The 20,882-nt window shown below is 36.6% G+C and overlaps 1 protein-coding gene across 1 annotated transcript in view; it reads right to left on the bottom strand.

Moving 5' to 3' along the window:
- Positions 1 to 3,208: 3,208 nt before the first annotated feature.
- LOC137424097 (uncharacterized) overlaps positions 3,209 to 20,882 on the bottom strand; it is a 175,100-nt gene continuing 157,426 nt past the window's right edge. The window contains exons 30-32 of the mRNA XM_068111564.2: positions 12,477 to 12,665; positions 9,389 to 9,466; positions 3,209 to 3,662 (exon numbers count right to left, since the gene is read on the bottom strand). Coding sequence (XP_067967665.2) covers positions 3,475 to 3,662; positions 9,389 to 9,466; positions 12,477 to 12,665 — 455 coding nt within the window. The 3' untranslated portion in view covers positions 3,209 to 3,474. The remainder of the gene's footprint in view (positions 3,663 to 9,388; positions 9,467 to 12,476; positions 12,666 to 20,882) is intronic.

Consider the following 20,882-nt stretch of genomic DNA (forward strand, 5'->3'; position numbering starts at 1 on the left):
TAGGCCTTGAGGCACTAGGATAGGCGGGAAACATTGCTGCATTTGTGCAACAAGGCTCGGGGAGTGCCGTTGCGAAGTGACCAGTACTGCGGGTCCTCTACCCATCAATCGGGCCTTTCGGCGTGAGATGAGTGGTGAGGGAGAGGGGAGGGGCACGGCAGGTCAAGGGTGACTACCAGGCAGTGGCTATAAAGATGGGTTTGCTGGCTGGAAGCGAAGGAGAAGCCCAGATTCCACTTGAGAGAGAACTGTGAAATTTGCTCATACTGCCACGCCAGACCCACGGCTTCACCCAGCCAGAGCCATGCCCTCACCTCTCCTCTCCTCCTGAGCTCAGAGCGCAACGGCCTGTTCTTCACCAGAGCAGCTGGGACCATGGTATTTCTTGTCTTGTGATTCCCTCTGTCTTTCTGCCATGGTGTGCATGATTGGGCCCGATAAGACTTAGCTTATTTAACGATATCCGTTCTTTCGTTGGTTTGTGGGTGCGTATTCGGTGAGAGTTAAGGGGTTTTTATTACTGATTGATTGCATTGCTTCTTATATTTCCCATACCCCGTGCACCATTAATGATATCTACAGGGCGTGCGGTACCAATTAGCGTAATGCATCGGCCAACTCAGACGTCCAATCAATATGATATCATGATAGTGGACATGAGATCCAGCTTGGGGTCTTCGACTCGGCTGGCCTTTACGGCTGTCATTGACGAAGCCCACCGGGATTCGTACCAGGCATCTGGGACGACCCGACAGCGACAACAATATTATCCATGCTATGGAAAAAATAGTTCAGTGGTGAAGAGTTCCTTTTTGGGGAAGGGAACATCATTTCAAACCTATGGAAATTTTTTGTTGTATCTACTTATGTGACGTCATTCAAGACGTCATTGTTGAGAGATTTGTAAGAGATGCCTCTTTTCTCCCACCTCTGGAACAAACTCCCTCACCCTCTTCAATCCCACTCCTCCCTCCAGGTCTTTAAAACAGCTGTTCACCACCATATCTTATCTTCCCCCATCCAAAACCTTGATCTTTTCTACCCCCGTTAATTCGCTCCAGTTCCACTTTAACTTCTTTCCTGGAAGTCCTTGCAGTGTCCATGTGTTTTGTACTTCTCTCAACCCCCCTCCCCCTTCCCACGCCTCCTCCCACCAAGCCCACTCCCTCCCACAGATCTACCGATGTCCCTGCTCTCAAATGTTGTGTTTGTGTGCTTCCCCCTCTCTCCCCATCTTGTCTACCGCTCCCCTTATTATATGTTTTATGTGTCTGTTTGATTTATTTTTGTGTGTGTGATTAATGTTAGCTCTTTCACGAGCCTCGATCTTGTATAAAAAAAAAAAAAAATTGTCACGTCATCTTCCCTTTATAAGTAAACATAGAAGTAAATTTCCTAATTCTATGAAACAGTTAGTATGGTCATTAAACAATAAAACATTTGTAAAAAGGGATTTAGTAACAAATTTATTCAGCGGTCAAATTACATAAATTCTGCCTTTGGTGCTTTTGTGGGGGTGGCTCGACGTCTTGTATTGATTATGAAGATCCAATTTGAAGGTGTGCCAAATATGGTGATTTCAACACAAAATGTGCGGTTGTTTCAATAAAAGAGCCAGCCGGGTCGGCCAGGTGGGCCAGTGCGGCCTTTTCTCCATCACGCAGGTATCTGTGACCTTGTTACAGGCACGTGCGTCCATTATCCCAGTGTCCTTCGTGAAGAGTATATGCACACACAATGCACAATGATGGTCATTCTGTCAGCTTAGCGTAGTGTGGACTACACTATCGTTCATGTCACAATATAAATATTTAATGTTGCATGATACAGGAAGATTGGGGTTATTGCTGAGTCGGAGAGTGCTGCAAAACTGGGCAAGAAACACGAGCCCCCTGATTCTGTGATCCATGGAGAGCAAATATCAACGGTTAAGGAATTGTCAGCATTGGAGGAGACACAAAAAAGAGCCTGAGAAAAAGCACCTACTGGTAAGTAAAAATATCATTTTAAGAAAGAAACTTCCTCCTACGACCTAATCCCATATGCCTGAAATGATAAACGGCGTCTTGCTGTTATTTTGAAAAGGGGCATTGTGGAAAAAAAACAGCCTCGTGATTTTATTTATCATACAATATCACAATAAAGCCGACTACAACTCCTCGTAATACCCGAATTGTCTACTACAACTCCTCATAATACCCAAATTGTCAACTACAACTCCTCATAATACCCAAATTGTCAACTACAACTTCTTGTAATACCCAAATAGTCAACTACAACTCATCGTAATACCCAAATTGTCAACTACAACTCCTTGTAATACCCAAATAGTCTACTACAACTCCTTGTAATACCCAAATTGTCTACTACAACTCTTTGTAATACCCAAATTGTCTATCACAACTCCTTGTAATACCCAAATAGTCTACTACAACTCTTCGTAATATCCAAATTATCTACTACAATGTCTCGTAATACCTAAATAGTCGACTACAACTTCTTGTAATACCCAAATAGTCTGCTACAACTTATCGCAATACCCAAATTGTCTACGACAACTCCTCGTAATACCCAAATTGTCTACTACAACTCCTAGTAATACCCAAATTGTCCACTACAACTTATTGTAATACCCAAATAGTCTCCTACAACTTCTCGCAATACCCAAATTGTCTACTACAACTCCTCGTAATACCCAAATCGTCTACTACAACTCCTCGTAATACCAAAATTGTCTACTACAACTCCTCATAATACCCAAATCGTCTACTACAACTCCTCGTAATACCAAAATTGTCTACTACAACTCCTCATAATACCAAAATTGTCTACTACAACTCCTCGTAATACCAAAATTGTCTACTACAACTCCTCGTAATACCAAAATTGTCTACTACAACTCCTTGTAATACCCAAATTGTCTACTACAACTCCTCGTAATACCAAAATTGTCTATCTTCAACTCCTCATAATACCGAAATTGTCTACTACAATTCCTCGTAATACCCAAATCGTCTAGTACAACTTCTTGTAATACCCAAATCGTCTAGTACAATTTCTTCTAATACCCAAATCATCTACGACAACTCCTCGGAATACTCAAATTGTCAATGCCAACTCATATTCCCAAAAACGTTTACGACAGCTCTTTTTTATCCCAAAAATGTCAACTATACATTTTTGTCAACTCTTCATCATCCCAAAATCGTTTTGATTTCAAACAAACCTTTTAATTATATTCTCATTTTTTTGTTATACACAAGCAAATGTGCCGTCACAAAAATAATTATACATCATAGTCACAATGTCCAAACCACAACCTCATTCTAATGGGCCAACCTGTTGATAATTATGAACATTTCATGTTTCAAGAACAATTAGGGAGCAATGTGCAATTTTATAATTGTATTATTCATTTTCTGTTGTTTACATGTGCTAGACATGTTAAACAGTCTAGGATTACCAAGCTGCCATCTAAGGCCCTTTGGTTTGTGTGGTTGGAGGTTTGAAGGCTCCGCTACCCAAGCAAGAGCCCGGGTCACAATATCCAGGCAGGCCCGAGGAACCCGGCGAGCCGGGTCGGCCAGGTGTGCCTCGAGGCCCGTGTGGCCCTTTTTCTCCATCACGTCCATCTTTTCCTTGGCCGGGAATGCCTGGTTTTCCTGTGGTCAGAAAATAAAATCCTTAACGCCTCTCCGATTCCTCGAACACGGCTCCATATCTCTCACAGCTTGACTTAATACTCAGCTACACATCAATCAAACCATGGCTGTATACCTTTAACCACACAATCTGACTTTAGGGCAACTAGTGGAGCCTACCCATCGCAATGCTGACGGACCAAATAGTCGTCCTGTTTGCCAAACTACATTTACCCGTGCGAAGAGTGCTTTAACCTCAATGTTGCCCAGGTAAAAAAAAGTAAATTGTAATACCCTCTGCTACCACCAAGTGGCGAAACATGGTATACATTTACATAGAGCATTTATGCCCCCCCTTGCCCTCCCACATCTCTGCATGAGGCAACGGCCACATAGCCTATGTTACACCCCACACAACATTGTATTTGTACCCCCAGTTTGGAGTTTTTAACTTACAAGATGTGGCCGTGCATGGAACACATACATACAAAGCAAGACAGAGAGACAGAGACAGAGACAGAGAGACAGAGAGAGACAGAGACAGAGACAGAGAGAGAGAGAGAGAGAGAGAGAGAGATATTTTTACCTTCTATCGGTATAGATTACACAACCCTCATGCCCTTACGTTATACATATACATGTAGCACACATACACAAACACAGCACATGCATATACATGTAGATATGCTTTCATGAAGCACCATCAGAAGGTGCTCAACAAAATCAAAGTAAGAAATAAAAAAGAGCAAACAATTGAGGAACGTGAGATAAAAAGTCAAATAGAACACATTGTAGCGTAGGAAGAGTAGGATTGGTGAGCACTAGGGAGTTTGAGTCAAAAGGAAAGAAAACTAGTGGAGCAGCGGTAAATATGGAGATAGTTTCCGAGCTGTGGAGCACATGTTGAAAAAATAAATACATGAGTTATCCGGTGATCAATTGCAAGTCTTTATGAATGACTTTTGTTAGGCAGTGTACTGTGTTATGTGCATGGTAAACCTATGATTTGCTCATGGAACGAATTTTGCTTATGGACTTTATAATGTTTCTTGAGGATGGCGCAACGCTAATTGTTTTCTTAATAGTCGATGGAGACTCAGTCAAATATAAGCGGATTTGTTTTGGTCGCATTTGGCTTTTACCACAACCTAACAGGTGACAAAGAAGTGGACAAAGGCCTAATGCGTGTCCTTGGTTTAAAACAGCCACAGTTGAACATCATCATAGCAGTAAGAAGCCACGTTCTGAATGCGGATGACATCGCCCAAAGGAATGAGATCGTAGTGAGTAGACCTGAGGCTTGAAGGACCACAATAGAGATGGGAGCTGATCGGAGAGGATTTACCAGCAATCCCAATGATCTATGTGCCGACCACATTGAGAAAAGTCTTGAACACTGATGGTGTAAGTAGAGAGGTAGTTGAAGTTGTTCTACTCTAGCAAAAGCTGTTGTTAGATCAAGTATAATCGATACTGTGACCATCCTCTAATCAGTAAGTCTGTGTGTTGTCGGTTGTTATCTCCATATGGGGTTTCAGAAGATGGAAGGGAGTCCACCCAGGTCTCGAAGTATCCAACTCCGTTTCAGGAAGAGGTCATCACTCATGGACCAAGTTGTGAAGCTTTCTTGTTCTCAAAGTTTTGTTCCGAGGGCTCTTTTGAGGATCGTCACCGAGTCCCGGACAGCTTCCAACTGCAGTTCCTTTGTCGTAATATTCCCAGAGATGGTTTTTAAGATGTCTAAGGTTTTTTTTTTATCATTCCCGTTGATCCAATAATCACTGGTACAATTTTGGTGTTCCTCAGCTTCCAAGATCTTTCCATTTCATTTTTGAGGACTTTATATTTGTTCATTTTTTTATTTCTGCATTGTTTAGGCCAAAATCGCTGGGCACCGACACCTCAGTTAGCAATGCCTCCTTTGTTTTCTTTTTCACACATTGTACAACTGGAAATCTGAATGCGAGTCATCAAATTAGTCTGTAGTTGTTATATTAATGTCTAGAGATTGTTTCTTGAGAATGGAAATAGTGATGATAATTTTCAGGGTGGGTGTAGATGATAGATTTGCTGTTGGTATTGATAGGATTTATCATATCTGTAATATCAGGAAAAAGAGGCCGGAATATTAGAGGATGTATTATGGTTGAGAGTCATGAGGGTTGAAGGAACCTGACTGAACGATCGATCGAAGAGAAAATGAATCAACACATAAGCAAGTAGAACGGCACTCAGTAGAGAGTATACCTCCACCTGGTTGGCCAAATCACTCAATGGTGAAGAATCACTTAAAAAATGAAACTATCTGGATCCGGATCCGGATCTTCACCAAAATTGAATCGATTCTTCCTTGTCACACACACAACCTGTCCAACAAGTTTTGTCCAAATCCATCCATAACTTTTTTGAGATATCCTGCTATGTATCGTTTTTGGCCTGATCTCCCAATGGTGAAGAATCACTTAAAAATTTAAATAACTCTCATATCCGAATCCATATTCAGATCTTCACTAAAATCGAATCGAATCGTCATTGTCAAACACGCAACCTGTCCACCAAGTTTCGTCCAAATTCGTCCGCAACTTTTTGAGATATGCTGCTATGTATCGTTTTTGGCCTGATCTCCCAATGGTGAAGAATCACTTTAAAAAATTCTAGTAGTCGAATCCGAATCCGGATCTTCATCAAAATCTAATCATTTCGTCATTGTCACATACACTTCCTCTCTGCCAAATTTCGTTTGAATCCATCCACAACTTTTTGAGATATTTTGTTCACAAATGGACAAACAAACAGACAGACAGACAGACAGACTGGGGTGAAAACATAACCTCCATCCACCTTTGGTGGCGGAGGTAATCAAATCTGACTATAATTCACCAAATGTCCGTCCGTCTGTCTGTCTGTTTGTTCGAAGGTACCGTAAAAACTGCTGAACCGATCTCAATGATATTTTGGGTGTGTAATCATGGGATCTGCAGGAGTAAAATAGGCTATTTAGTTTTCCCAATTTCAGCTTTGGTCTCCAGCATTCTCAGGATTGGACTCCCGCATAACATTCACGTTCGCATAACGTTCATTGTTCTCATTGTGACGATGTTGTTTTCCCAGGCGCCGCACAAACGGCTGCACCGATCGCTGCACGGCTGCATCGATCGAACTCGGTGACCTCGGACAAAGACCTTTTATAAGGACACGGGTTGAATCCCTGCTTGAGAGAATTCTAACCCATTTCAACTGAGGAAACACGTATCAGGAGTACATACGACATAGTGATTGCGAACACGATTAGTTTAATCTCCACATGAGAGAATTCCACATCGCTATTTGGGCGGTGAATACGCTAACAGATCGCTGTCTCCATCGATCTTGCCAAGGCCGTAACAGCTATCGGCTCAAAATCCTTTTAACTGTTGATTTGGTAGTTTTTACAATGAAGGAAACATGTATCGGGAGTACATAGACATCGGGAGGACTAACTGCACGCGTCTTCATTATCAAGCTTAAATCTGTCATGGCAGATCTGAAGAGCAGAATGCTTGGAGAAGTGGTGGGCTACTTCGGCATGAAGGAGGATCAGAAACGTGGACTCCCACACTGCCACATCCTGCTGATACTTGCTCCCGCATGACGTTATTTTCCCGGGTGCCGCACAAACGGCTGCACCGATCGAGATTTAACGGATGTTTATATGAATCGTTTAAAAGAAAAAAAGCCTTCAATTTCTGATATTTAGCCTTTTCATTTGGGCCTCCAAATTAAAGCCCCGCCCATAGGGCGGATACCGTTGCTAGTAAAATTAATGGATTGATGATCCATGTATCCAGATAAGTTCCTTTGAGCATCTTATCATGAATTTCATATGAAAGGCAACAACAACAATGACTTAGACGATGCTGCTGTGCCCCTTTTTGGAAAAATATAATGGCGTTACAATTTAGGAGCTTGTTCAATATGGAATAGAGCGACTTGCATTTCAAGAGTTTCTTTCCATTCGTAGATAGCACAACACATGGATTCTGGAGAGACACCATGGGATCTTTAACGTCCACCAATGAATGCCGGCGAAACACTGAAATGTTTGAAGTTCGGTCAGGATCGACCGAAGGGTAGACATCTTGGAGGGGATGTAAGGCCATGATATCGTTTTGGCAGCCATGCTTTCTTCGCAATTAGATGGTACTCATATCATGACTCTCTACCCAAATACAGGCCTTCTGGAACTCTGTATGGAACGCATAACCTTGCACCGTTTAATGGAACCACTAATCCAAAGCTAAATTTGATGTCACTGCAAAGTAGAAAATTAGATGTGATGGATGCTGTGAAGAAGGTGGGAGTGCATCAGGGGTCGGTACCAAGTCCACTACTATTTGTAGCTGTGATGGAGGTGCTGGCTCGGAACGTAAAGGAGGGTTTACCGTGGGAGTTGTTGTATGCAGATGATCTGGTGTTGATTGCGGAAAGTATGGATGGACTGAAGGAAAAGATGAACAAGTGGAAGGAATGTATGGAGACAAAAGGTCTGAAGGTGAATATCGGAAAGACGGAGGTGATGGCAAGTGGTAAAGCATGTGGTGAGGTGGAAAGAACTGGGAAGTGGCCCTGTGCTGCGTGTTGGAAGGGTGTCGGAGTGAACTCCATTCAATGTACAATGTGCGCTGAGTGGGTTCATCAAAAATGTAGTGGTCTGAGAGGGTCATTTACCAGTGTGGCAGCTACATTCAAATGTAAGGTGTGCACATAGGGAGCTGCAGATGGAGGAAATGTTGAGTTGGATCTTGGAGACGGCGTGAAGCTGGAAGGTGTGAAAACATTTTGCTACCTCGGAGACATGCTGAATGGAGAAGGTGGATCAGACTCGGCAACGGTTGCTGGAGTGAGATGTGCATGGAAGAAGTTTCGGGAACTGAGTCGCATGCTGATGTGGACGGGAGTGTCGTTGAAGCTGAAGGGAAAGGTGTGTGCTGCATGTGTGAGAAGTGTTATGATTTATGGGAGCGAGACATGGGTAATGAACGTAGAGCAGCAACGAAGGCTGGAAAGGGTGGAAATGCGAATGGTTCTGTGGATGTGTGGAGTATCGTTGAGAGAGAGGAAGACAAATGATGAATTGCGAAAGATGATGGGAATAGAGCCTGTGATTGATGCTGTGAAGAGAAACAGGTTGAGATGGTTTGGTCATGTGTTGAGGAAGGATGAAAGTGACTGGTTGAGAAGAGTGATGGAAATGAATGTAGAAGGAAGTTGAGGACGGGGAAGACCGCGAAAGACTTGGCTAAAGATGGTGGAAGAAGAAATGCGGGCAAGGGGGTTAACAAGGGGAGATGCAGAAAATAGGGCAAAATGGAGAAGATTGTCATGGGGACCGCAAGGCTAACCCCCGCTCTAGTAGGGAAAATGGCCTTAAAATGCCTGTTGTTGTTGTTGTTGTTGTTTGCAAATTAGAAGTTTCCTGATGGTAGAAGAGCTGCAAGAGCAGCAGAAGGCAGATGCAAAACTTTTCAATGTAATCAACTTGTAGACTGGGGACCACTCTAACAAATAATATTGATGGAATGTTTAATGCAAATAAGGGGAAAAAAATAAAGGCCAGTAAAGATGGCTAAAAACTCAATTGAGAGAGGTATACACAACTCTACTAATTGACTCAGCGCGTGTGTGGACAAACTCAACATGCAGCATGGTGCGATTGTTCTTTTTACACCCCACCATCTCCCCCACAGCCACACACAATAGACGTTTACCTGGAATTCCTTGTCGACCAGCGGGGCCTAGAGGTCCTCTTAATGACACTCCTCTTTCACCATTCTCTTGTTGGTCACCTATTCAACACAGATCGTCATGTGATGATGTTCTTATGAGACTGACATCTTTGCAAAACAAGGAAAAAGGATAAATGTGTCTATCTTGATGTAAAAGACAAGGTAAATTGCACAAATAAACTATTCGTCCCAAGGTATGCTTATTGCAGGTACATCTGTACATACGAGTATTTATTGGTACGGGAATAGTTTTTAATATTTGTTTCATAGTCTATGTTCAGCTTAAGCACATTACATGTAATAAGTGTATAACGGATACGGTCGAGTTTGTTCGAGTAAATATCCCTTCGTCTTCCCTTCCACATGTTCGTTTCTAAGGCACATTTCCCTACTTTTGTGTTCCATGTAACTTTTCCCCCATTGTAATCTGTCGTTATGTGTTTTCATTCAAAATAAATACCAAGAAAACATCTGATAATGCAAAGCACGTCCATGCGTCCATTTGTATTTGGATGTCTTCTTCTTCCTCCATATGCTCAAAATACCAAAAACAGTTTAAAACAAGAAAAAGAGCAATCAGAGATTGCAAACCCTCGCCAGGATGTATTTTCAGTGCTTTTTAAGGCTTTTGTGTTAAAACAAATATGGCGGCCGAACCACGTGACCAATGACGTCATCACTATTTTTTTTCGAAACTAATTTATTCCTAGATTATGCTCAAGAAATTTCATCTTGATTGGATCAAATTTTGTACTTGTCAAATTATGACGTCATAATGGAGGCACTTATGACATCATCATTAACATATTTTATTCCCCATGGAGAGTTCTTTACAATGAGCCATGTCTCAATTTTTTCTATTCAGCACTTTCGGAGATATAGAGGCACAAATTTTTTCGATTTTTCCAAGATGGCGGCCGAACCACGTGACCTATGACGTCATAATTATCATAAAAAATTATACAGGTGGAGTTGCACCTATGGTGAAAATTTCCTGTTAATCGGACCAATGGTTGCAGAGAAAATCATATTTATTCTGTGCGGACAAACAGACAAACAGACTCAAATTCAATCCGCTCTCCTCAGGCGAGGGTAAAAATTACAATGAAAATTGATGATTTTATGCAGCCTTGACCTTTGAGGTTTAGATCTAAAAACAATAGTCAGCTTCTAGCTTTTGATTGGTGATTCAATACTGTGACCCAATATGCAAATTCTTTAAATTTCAGGTTAATTGGACAAAAATGTACGATTTTATGCAATCTTGACCTTTGACTTTTTGATCTAAAAACAAAACAATCGACTCCTACCTTTTGATTAGTGAACCAACTCAGTGACCCAATATGCAAACTCTTTAAATTTCAGTTCAGTCGGATGAATATTGACGATTTTCGGGGACACTGACCTTTAACCTTTGGATAAAATTATTAATCTGTCTTTTCCATATTCTCATAATAAAGCTTTGTTGAAAATTTGATGGCAAAACTCAAACGGTAAATTTAAATGTCAGGTCAATTGGATGAAAACTGATCATTTTATGTGATGCTGACCTTTGACCATTTGACCTTTTGATAAAATTATTAATTTGTCTTCTCCATGTTATCATAATAAAGCTTTGGTGAAAATTTCATGGCAAAACTCAAATGGTAGACAAGGTACGGCACAGACAGACGCACAGAGGAGACACACAGACACACAGACACAGACAGACACACAAACACACACACGGAGGAAGAGAGGATGAAAATAATTACATGCACCTTGGCAGGAATAAATAGCCCTTCCTCAGTGTAAGCTTAATACTCCTTGGTTCACTTCTCTTACCTGTGGTAATGTCATCCCCAGTCTTTTGTCCCAAGTTTTTCCATTCAGATCCTGAAGTTTGCTGCCCAGCACTGCCTCATAACCTCTTCCCTTTATATCTCAGAGCTTTACTCCATTCGCTGAACCCTCTTCTCCCTTTAACCTGCAGCTCCTCTCCTCCCGTGCTGTTGTACAGCACTGTATTCTCATCCACCTATTTCACCTTTGCTTCACTTTGCCTGTTGACATCTCGCCCTCTATTGTTCTGCTCTTCGAAAATCGACAATACTTGTATAAACCACCTCCCCACACCTCCATTTTGCACACCTAATAAATAAATAAACAAGACAAGAAAAACCTCGTGCAGAGCACGATACTTGCAAAATCCACCCACTCCTAAAATAAACGTTGCCATGGAGATATAAAACTGCCCATTTCATTAAGATTAAAATTGACGATCTTAATCACAGCTCAGATCAATCCGATGACATTTGATGATTTTAGGAGTTTGACCTTGAATTGACCTTTGACCTTTTGACCTCAAAATAGTTGCTTTCCAAATTCAGTGATGCACTATGCAATTGCTGTTTAATTGTCCAGTTAATGGGATGAAAAGTGACAATTTTTCAGATGAAAATTGATGATTTTAGAAGTTTGACCTTGAGTTGACCTTTGACCTCAAATATAGTTGGTTCCCCAATTTAGTGACTCAATATACAAATGCTGTTCGACTTTCAAGTCAATCGGATTAAAAATGACAATTCTAGAAATGTGACCTAAAATAACCTTTGACCTTTGACCTCAAAATCAATAGCCTTCTTCCTTATGACCAACTCTACCAGATAGGATTAAAATTGTGACCTGTAGATGATTGACATACAGACAGACAGACAAACAAACAGATAGATGGAATAGCACACAAGACCAACCAATCTACTTGCAAAATCTTCGATCTTCGATTTTGCAAGTAATAAATAAATAAATGGGCCCTGTATTATTTAAATAAATTGCATGAAGTTACATTTATGGTATATTAATATAAATACAATATTGTGCTTTGTTGTGACGACATCAACAAACATGTTGGGATAATAGACAATATAATAGTGTGATGTGTTCTACTTCTGGTGTGAACTTCATGCCTGTGCTTTCCACTTACGCTACCTCGAATCCATTCCTCTGACATTGCACCGCTTCATCCTCATTCCTGCATGGATCATCACCCTGATTGCATTCAAAGGTATAGTTATGTCTTCAGGAAATTCACCTTTGGGTCCAGCAATTCCGACCGGTCCGACATTTCCTTGCAGGCCCGGAAGACCCCGTGGCCCGACGTGACCTTTGGCGCCATGTATACCGGGCTGCCCCGGTGGGCCAGGAGGACCGGCCGGTCCTCGTTGGCCAATTGGGCCTTGGTCTCTGCCCATCAGGTTCGAAGCGAGGTGTGCGAGCTTTTCTTTAAAGGACAACAGTTCAAAGTTAGCCTTCATTTCCAGTAAACACACAAGAATGGGGTCAAAATCAATAAATAATCCATTCATTACCATTAAAAACAATTGCTTAGTGTCAGGAACAATGTGCAATTTGAGACGAGATCAAATTTAAATTGCAATCAATCTCCAAAAGTAATAGCAGTGAGATATTACCACCATGAGATTAAAATCACATAAACTATTTAAAATGTGGATTATATTTAAAACATAGATTGAAATCATGTAAAGAATTTTGAATGTGGATTATATTTAACCTATATATTAAAATCATATTTATAATTCAGAATGTGGATTACATGTATATTTAAAAGAGATTAAAATAATATAGGTCATTTTTAATGGGGATTATATTTAATTAAAATAGATTAAAATCATATAAACTATTTAGAATGTGGAATACATTTAAACTGGAAATTAAAATCATATAAATTATTTAAAATGTGGATTCTATTTAAACTGGAGATTAAAATCATATAAACTATTTAGAATGTGGATTATATTTAAACTGGAAATTAAAATCATATAAATTATTTAAAATGTGGATTATATTTAAACTGGAGATTAAAATCATATAAACTATTTAGAATGTGGAATTCCATTTAAACTGGAAATTAAAATCATATAAATTATTTAAAATGTGGATTATATTTAAACTGGAGATTAAAATCATATAAACTATTTAGAATGTGGATTATATTTAAACTGGAAATTAAAATCATATAAATTATTTAAAATGTGGATTATATTTAAACTGGAGATTAAAATCATATAAACTATTTAGAATGTGGAATTCCATTTAAACTGGAAATTAAAATCATAGAAATTATTTAAAATGTGGATTATATTTAAACTGGAGATTAAAATCATATAAACTATTTAGAATGTGGAATACATTTAAACTGGAAATTAAAATCATATAAATTATTTAAAATGTGGATTATATTTAAACTGGAGATTAAAATCATATAAACTATTTAGAATGTGGAATACATTTAAACTGGAAATTAAAATCATATAATTTATTTAAAATGTGGATTCTATTTAAACTGGAGATTAAAATCATATAAACTATTTAGAATGTGGAATACATTTAAACCAGAGATTAAAATCATATAAATTATTTAGAATGCGGTTTTACATTTAAAGTAGAGATTAAAATCATATAAATGATTTAGAATGTGGATTATATTTAAACTGGAGATTAAAATCATATAAATAATTTAGAATGTGGATGATAGTTAAAATAGAGATTAAAATAATATAAATAATTTCGAATGTGGATTATATTTATACTAGAGCTTAAAATCATATAAATGATTCAGAATGTGTATTATATGTAAAATAACTTCGAAAAACAAATGATTCAGAATGTGGATTACATGTATATTTATAAGAGATTAAAATAATATCGGTCATTATTAATGTGGATTATATTTAAAATAGAGATTAAAATCATGTAAATAATTTCGAATGTGGATTATATTTATACTAGAGCTTAAAATCATATAAATGATTCAGAATGTGGATTATATGTAAAATAACTTCGAAAAACAAATGATTCAGAATGTGGATTACATGTATATTTATAAGAGATTAAAATAATATTGGTCATTATTAATGTGGATTATATTTAAAATAGAGATTAAAATCATGTAAATAATTTCGAATGTGGATTATATTTATACCAGAGCTTAAAATCATTTAAATGATTCAGAATGTGGATTATATGTAAAATAATTTCGAAAAACAAATGATTCAGAATGTGGATTACATGTATATTTATAAGAGATTAAAATAATATCGGTCATTATTAATGTGGATTATATTTAAAATAGAGATTTAAATCATGTAAATAATTTCGAATGTGGATTATATTTATACCAGAGCTTAAAATCATTTAAATGATTCAGAATGTGGATTATATGTAAAATAATTTCGAAAAACAAATGATTCAGAATGTGGATTACATGTATATTTATAAGAGATTAAAATAATATCGGTCATTATTAATATGGATTATATTTAAAATAGAGATTTAAATCATGTAAATAATTTCGAATGTGGATTATATTTATACCAGAGCTTAAAATCATATAAATGATTCAGAATGTGGATTACATGTATATTTAAAAGAGATTAAAATAATATAGGTCATTATTAATGTGGATTATATTTAATTAAAATAGATGAAAATCATATAAATTATTTAGAATGTGGAATACATTTAAACTAGAGATTAAAATTATATAAATTATTTAGAATGTGGATTATATGTAAAACTAGAACGCCACTCAGTAGAGCGCATACTCCCACCGTGGGTCAAGTTGGAATAATACGTTTTATTTAACATCCCCTCTCCCCAAAACAATAAATGAAAAAGAAAGTAGGCCCTAACTGTCAGCGAATTAATTTTGATATATCTCGGAATTAGAGGAGAAAAACATCATTTAAGAATAAGAATAAAAGCTTTAATGCAGTAAAACAGAAAAACAAAATCCCCAAAAAATTCCCAAAATTTTTTCCTGGATCTGGAATACTATCCTGAGCTTCACCAAAAACTAATCAATTCTTCCTTATCCCAAGGGCAATCATCCCACCAACTTTCATCCAAATCCATTCAGAACTTTTCCAGATATCTTGTTCACAAACACACGAACACATGAACACACACACGGACGGACATGATCGAATGCATTACTCCCTGGCGGGAGTAATAACTTCGAAAAACAAACTAGAACGGGCACTCGGTAGAGCGCATACCTTCGCCGCAGCTACTGTTCTGTACTTGGCATGGGAGTGTAGGGAACAGAACAGTGAACAGTTTGGTGCTGATTTCATGCAAATCGGATAAGAATTGACCGAGTTATGACAAAAAACGCACATTTTGCAAGGTCGTGACCCCCCTGACCTTTGACCCCCAACCGCTAACAAGGGTAATGTCTTCACTGGGTCATGTCGTATATCACAAGATCGGGCATTGAATTCTGAACATTTTGGCATTAGTTGCATGCCAATTGGATAAAAATTGACCGCGCTATGGTAAAAATACGATTTTGACCTTTTCGTGACCTTGACCTTGACCTTTGACCCGATTGCTCCCAAAATCTAATCAAATGTGTCCCGTATAATAACCAATCATCCCACCAAATTTCATGCAATTCGGTTGAATACTTTTTGAGTTATGCGAATAACATACACACACACACACACACAGACATACAAATAAATACACAGCGATCAAAACATAACCTTCCGCTTTTGCGAAGGTAATAATTCAGAATGTGGATTACATGTATATTTAAAAGTGATTAAAATAATATAGGTCATTATTAATGTGCATTATATTTAATTAAAATAGATGAAAATCATATAAATTATTTAGAATGTGGAATACATTGAAACTAGAGATTAAAATTATATAAATTATTTGGAATGTGGATTATATGTAAAATAACTTCGAAAAACAAATGATTCAGAATGTGGATTACATGTATGTTTAAAAGAGATTAAAATAATATAGGTCATTATTAATGTGGATCCTATTTAAAATTGATGAAAATCATATAAATTATTTAGAATGTGGAATACATTTAAACGATAGATTAAAATCATATAAATTATTTAGAATGTGGGATACATTTAAACGATAGATTAAAATCATATAAATTATTTAGAATGTGGGATACATTTAAACGATAGATTAAAATCATATAAATTATTTAGAATGTGAGATATATTTAAACGATAGATTAAAATCATATAAATTATTTAGAATGTGGAATACATTTAAACTGGAGATTAAAGTCATATAAATAATTTAGAATGTGGATTATATTTAAACTAGATTAAAATCATATATGTTATTTAGAATGTGGATTACATTTAAAATAGAGATTAAAATCATATACATTATTTAGAATGTGGATGATATTTAAAATGGAGATTAAAATCATGTAAATTATTTAGAATGTGGAATACATTGAAACTAGAGATTAAAATTATATAAATTATTTGGAATGTGGATTATATGTAAAATAACTTCAAAAAACAAATGATTCAGAATGTGGATTACATATATGTTTAAAAGAGATTAAAATAATATAGGTCATTAATTTATTAATGTGGATCCTATTTAAAATTGATGAAAATCATATAAATTATTTAGAATGTGGAATACATTTAAACGATAGATTAAAATCATATAAATTATTTAGAATGTGGGATACATTTAAACAATAGATTAAAATCATATAAACAATTTAGAATGTGGATTACATGTAAACTAGAGATTAAAGTCATCTATCTATAATTCCAGTAATCTCTGTGTGTGTGTGTGTCTGTCTGTGTGTTTGTTTGTCTGTGACCGCTGTTTCTCGACAACCACGGGTCCGATATACTTGAAACTTGCCAGGTATATTGCTGGGGACCCGAGGATGTGCCTTTTCAAGGTTTCATATTAATCGGACAATTACTTACCGAGCGATGTCCAAAAAACGCTTCAACCAATCAGAGAGCAGCGAACTAGCGCGTGTGCCGAACGTGGCGGACACACTCTGCCTCGGATGGCACATTTGAGAGCGTATTCATTTATTTCACGTTTGCAAACTATGTTGGCGCTATGTTGGCGTTAAACGATGTTTTAAAACTAATAAAAACGAATTTGCGATTCATTCGCTTTCCTGCGCGTTTGTGTACGCGATGGCGATTTCTTTACCAAACTCCGGAAGCCGTTCGCTTTGGACCGAACCATTTCATGTAAATAGAGGGGGGGGTTCTGTGGTCGTTGCGAATGGACCAAACCATTCATGTAAATAGAGGGGGGGGATTGTCACTGTACTCGCAAGCCGTTCGCCGTTCGCTTTGGCGTTGCGAATGGACCAAACCATTTCATGTAAATAGAGGGGGGGGATATAATTTTAGATAGATATATAGTACGGGCATATATATAGTACGGGCATGCCCTAGTATAAATAATTTAGAATGTGGATTATATTTAAACTAGATTAAAATCATATACGTTATTTAGAATGTGGATTACATTTAAAATAGAGATTAAAATCATATACATTATTTAGAATGTGGATTATATTTAAAATGGAGATTAAAATCATGTAAATAATTTAGAATGTGGATTAAATTTAAACTAGAGGTTTTTTTTTTTTTTTTTTTTTTTTGTATACTGAATCGAGGCTCATGAAAGAGCTGACATTTACTTCACAAACAAATCAACCAGACAAACAAAATATATAAAAAGAGGGAGCAGAAGACAAGAGAAGGGGAAGCACACAAACACTTGAGGGCACACAACATTTAAGAGCAGGGAGATGTGTGGGAGGGAAAGGGCTTGGGGGGAGGAGGCGTGGGAAGGGGGGGGGGGGGTGGGAGAAGTATAAAACACAAGGACACCAACGACTTCCAGGACAGAAGTTGGTATTTAAAAAAAGTGGAATTGGGGTGAAATTAGCGGGGATAGAAAAGATCAAGGTTTTGGATGGGGGAAGATAAGAGATGGTGGTGAACAGCTGTTTTAAAGACCTGGAGGGTGGAGTTGGATTGAAGAGAGTGAGGGAGTTTGTTCCAGAGGCGGGAGAAAAGAGGAATGAAGGAGTGAAGGTGAGCAGAGAGTCTTGATTTTGGCAGTTTAACCATAAGAGGGTTGCAGGCAGATCTTGTGCGACCTGTAGGAATATTTGCGGGACAGAGCCCAGAGAGAGCTGGGGGGGGGGGGGGGGGGGGGGGCAAGACCTGAGAGGAGTCGGTAGAAGACGGAAGTTTAAAATCATTTAAATAATTTAGAATGTGGATTATATTTAAAATAGAGATTAAAATCATATACATTGTTTAGAATGTGGATTATATTTAAACTGGAGATTAAAATCATGTAAATAATTTAGAAGGTGGATTATATTTGAACAAGAGATTAAAATCACATAAATGATTGAGAATGTGGATTATATGTTGAACTGGAGACTAAAATGTTGAAAATGATTTATAATGTGGATTCTATTTAAAACATCGATTAAAATCATTTAAATTATTTAGAATGTGGATTATATTTAAAATAGAGATTAAAATCATATACATTATTTATAATGTGGATTCTATTTAAAACATCGATTAAAATCATGTAAATTATTTAGAAGGTGGATTACATTTGAACTAGAGATTAAAATCACATAAATGATTCAGAATGTGGATTTATATGTAAAACTCGACACGAGAATGATGAAAATGATTTATAATGTGGATTCTATTTAAAACATCGATTAAAATCATGTAAATAATTTAGAAGGTGGATTATATTTGAACTAGAGATTAAAATCACATAAATGATTCAGAATGTGGATTATATGTTAAACTGGAGACTAAAATGTTGAAAATGATTTATAATGTGGATTCTATTTAAAACATCGATTAAAATCATGTAAATTTTTTAGAAGGTGGATTATATTTGTATTACAGATAAAAATCATATAAATGATTCAGAATGTGGATTATATGTAAAACTGGAGACTAAAATGTTGAAAATGATTTATAATGTGGATTCTATTTAAAACATCGATTGAAGTCATGTAAATAATTTAGAAGGTGGATTATATTTGAACAAGAGATTAAAATCACATAAATGATTCAGAATGTGGATTATATGTTAAACTGGAGACTAAAATGATGAAAATGATTTATAATGTGGATTCTATTTAAAACATCGATTAAAATCATGTAAATAATTTAGAAGGTGGAATATATTTGTATTACAGATTAAAATCATATAAATGATTCAGAATGTGGATTATATGTTAAACTGGAGACTAAAATGTTGAAAATGATTTATAATGTGGATTCTATTTAAAACATCGATTAAAATCATGTAAATAATTTAGAAGGTGGAATATATTTGAACTAGCGATTAAAATCATATAAATGATTCAGAATGTGGATTATATGTAAAACTGGAGACTAAAATGTTGAAAATGATTTATAATGTGGATTCTATTTACAACATCGATTAAAATCATGTAAATAATTTAGAAGGATGAATATATTTGAACTAGCGATTAAAATCATATAAATGATTCAGAATGTGGATTATATGTTAAACTGGAGACTAAAATGTTGAAAATGATTTATAATGTGGATTCTATTTACAACATCGATTAAAATCACTAGGGCGTGCCCGTACGTGGGTGCAAAAAAACATGCGTGCAAACAACAACAACAAAAAAAAACTTTGAAACCACGTGGCAGTAACGACCACAGAACCCCCCCCTCTATTTACATGAAATGGTTTGGTCCATTCGCAAAGCCAAAGCGAACGGCTTGCGAGTACGGTAGAACCCTCTATTTACATGAAATGGTTTGGTCCATTCGCAAAGCCAAAGCGAACGGCTTGCGAGTACGGTGACCATACCTTGGGAACCACTTGTCCGATTAATTTCAAACCTTGAAAAGGCACATCCTCGGGTCCCCAGCAATATACCTGGCAAGTTTCAAGTATATCGGACCCGTGGTTGTCGAGAAACAGCGGTCACAGACAAACACACAGACACACAGACACACACACATACACACAGAGATTACTGGAATTATAGATAGATGTACATAATTTGGAAGGTGGAATATATTTGTATTACAGATTAAAATCATATAAATGATTCAGAATGTGGATTATATGTTAAACTGGAGACTAAAATGTTGAAAATGATTTATAATGTGGATTCAATTTAAAACATCGATTAAAATCATGTAAATAATTTAGAAGGTGGATTATATTTGTATTACAGATTAAAATCACATAAATGATTCAGAATGTGGATTATATGTTAAACTGGAGACTAAAATTATGTAAATAATTTATAATGTGGATTATATTTGTATTACAGATTAAAATCAGAGAAATTATTTAGAATGTGGATTATATTTGAACTAGAGATTAAAATCATATAAATTGATTCAGAATGTGGATTATATGTTAAACTGGAGACTAAAATGTTGAAAATGATTTATAATGTGGATTCTATTTAAAACATTGATTAAAATCATGTAAATAATTTAGAAGGTGGATTATATTTGTATTACAGATTAAAATCATATAAATGATTCAGAATGTGGATTATATGTTAAACTGGAGACTAAAATGTTGAAAATGATTTATAATGTGGATTCTATTTTCAACATCGATT

This window comes from Myxine glutinosa, chromosome 3, assembly GCF_964187855.1.
Source record: "Myxine glutinosa chromosome 3, kmMyxGlut1.1, whole genome shotgun sequence".
Taxonomy (NCBI): Eukaryota; Metazoa; Chordata; class Myxini; order Myxiniformes; family Myxinidae; genus Myxine; species Myxine glutinosa.